The 2,328-nt window shown below is 46.9% G+C and overlaps 1 protein-coding gene across 1 annotated transcript; it reads right to left on the bottom strand.

Annotated features, from left to right (window-relative positions):
- Nucleotides 1–340: 340 nt before the first annotated feature.
- On the bottom strand, nt 341–2,034 carry ch25hl2 (cholesterol 25-hydroxylase like 2). The gene has a single exon (XM_036589089.1). The coding sequence runs from the start codon at nt 1,780–1,782 to the stop codon at nt 871–873; it is 912 nt and encodes a 303-aa protein (XP_036444982.1). The 5' UTR covers nt 1,783–2,034; the 3' UTR covers nt 341–870.
- Nucleotides 2,035–2,328: the final 294 nt, after the last annotated feature.

Genomic DNA, 2,328 nt, shown 5'->3' with positions numbered 1-2,328 from the left:
GCCTCCGAAATGCCCACACATTCACTAACAGTAGAAAGGCTCTAGAAAAATATATATGCTTCACAAGAATAAAATGCCTTATACAATCCAGTCAACTAACAGCAAACGACTCAATAAAAGCTTCCAGTCGAATAGCTCAGCTTCACTACTCGTTGGAGTTAGTAAGAAATCTTTAACTTCGAGTAAAAAAATAACAGCAAAATGAATGAAGGAGAAATAAATAATAAGGGCTGATTCACATTCTTGGAAACAAAAACTTGGACAGAAAAAAATGATGTGGACAGAGATAGAGAGGAAATGGTGCGAAGGATGGAGTAGTATCATTCAAAAGTTTGGAATCACTTGTCATATTAATATGTTTTGTTATTTCATACACAATAATAACTTATACAGTGTAGATTTAAGTCTTTTAAACTAAACACCAAAAAGCTATTCTTTTAGACGTTAAGTATTTCAAGTATTTGCATTATTAACTGCTGTGATTATCTATTTACAGTCATTTCTTGCCAAGCTGTCCACTTTGAGATTTGACCACTTGTTGAATATGATCGATTCTGGATATGAAAATAATAAGAATCATAACTTCATTCTGGATGCTCTACAGCTTTCTAATTTTAGAACAGTCCACAGCTCTGTTCATCTTTCTGAACGTATCTAACATCTTTTTGTTATTTTACAGCTTCCTATCCTACAAGTGATTTCAGAAGTATAAAGTTGCACAGGACTAGCATATCAGACTAATTTTACATTTTTCAGCAACAGAATTTGTTTCATATTATTGAGAACATTGATTCCAAACATCGGAGCAGTGAGTCCAAACTTTTGAACGGCAGTGTAGGTGCTATAGATCGTCTCTTGATGGATGGTCTCTCAAGCCCCTTTGTCTGCTTTCCGTCCGTTGGCTTTCGTGTTGTTTTCGTCACTCTCGTTTTCACGAAGCTTTGCGGAGGGAGCGCAGGCAGTCCCGGCCAGCCAGTCCCAGTGCGTGAAGAATGGTGCGAAGTTGGTGCCGGGATGTAGGTGGTGGATGTCGTGGCGCAGGACGCCACCCCAAAGGCTGAAGGGCACCAGGCGGTGCATGGCCCAGGGGAAATCGTAGCCGCAGTGATCCTCCGCAGAGACCCACACGTTGAAGATCATAAAGGCCCAGCCAGTCAAGCAGTGGCATTGTAGCAGCACCGGATCCACTGTGGTCCAGAGACCCACGCTGAAGAGCTCCCAGCCTGACAGGTACTGAGTCACCAGGCTGAACGGTTGCCTGTACTGGTGGTGGATTGCATGGAAGGTACTGTACAGCCAGCTCACACGGTGGTGCAAGACGTGCCACAGGTAATACTGGAAGTCAAAAACCACCGTGCATCCAAGTATCCCGAGCAGGAAGGCAGCTAGCGAAGGTGCTTCGCTGGGGAGAGGCACTGGGGGGCGCCAGAGCCATTGCGCCACAGCTGCTGGGAAGATGTAGAGCAGGTGGTTGTAGGTGGTGAGGGCCAGAGTGTTGCCAATGCTGGACCAGGTAACGGTGTGGTCGGGGTGGATCTGGTAGCGGCGGATGCTAGGCCAGGTGGGAGCTAGCAAGTCCAGGATGGTGTAGAACAGGATCAGCAGCAGATAGGTAGAGACGGAGAGGAGAACGGGGAACAGAGGCGAACGGAGGGTGCTCTCGTGGTTCTGCCGGAGATAGTCCCACACCGGCTGAAGAACGGAACGCTCGGGCAGCGGCCATGTCGCGTTCCCGCTGTCCCAGACGCTGGAGAGAGCCATCCCCAGTCTCTCCACACTCATCCTGCAAACAGAGAGGGAGAGAGAGATAGATGAACCCACAGCTCGGAGCGTGTCTTCGTCTGGATCCTGCTGGTTGCCGGAGGAGGGCTTGCGTGAAAGTCTTTTGAGGGTTTGAATGGTTTTTTGTAAATGGGAGATAATCTGCAGTCTGAGAAGCCAAACGAGGCAGGACTAAACGGCTAATGTCTGTCTAAGAACCACCTCCTACATCCGCACACTCTCTCTCTCCCTCAGTCTATCTCTCTCTCTCTCTCTCTCTCTCGTTCTCTGCCTCTCCATCTCTCTCTCGAGTCCTCTCCCTTCCTCTATGTGTGTGTGTGAGAGAGAGAGAGAATGTGCAAAAGCTTTCATCAGTAGACTGAGAATGATCCAGCATCCATCTGAATAGCGAAGCTGTCGCTGCCTAATTTCTGACCTAAATATCTCAGTGTGAAAAGACAGGATGTATGTATTCAACTAATATGACTGATGTGCCTCTTCAGACCATCACAGGGTTTATACAGTAAAAGGAATAACAAGACAGAGCCGGCAAACGATAGTCAAAAA

This window comes from Colossoma macropomum, unplaced genomic scaffold, assembly GCF_904425465.1.
Source record: "Colossoma macropomum unplaced genomic scaffold, Colossoma_macropomum, whole genome shotgun sequence".
Lineage (NCBI taxonomy): Eukaryota > Metazoa > Chordata > Actinopteri > Characiformes > Serrasalmidae > Colossoma > Colossoma macropomum.
The sequence above is the reverse complement of the archived record's forward strand: the minus strand, read 5'-3'. Positions and strand labels throughout refer to the sequence as shown.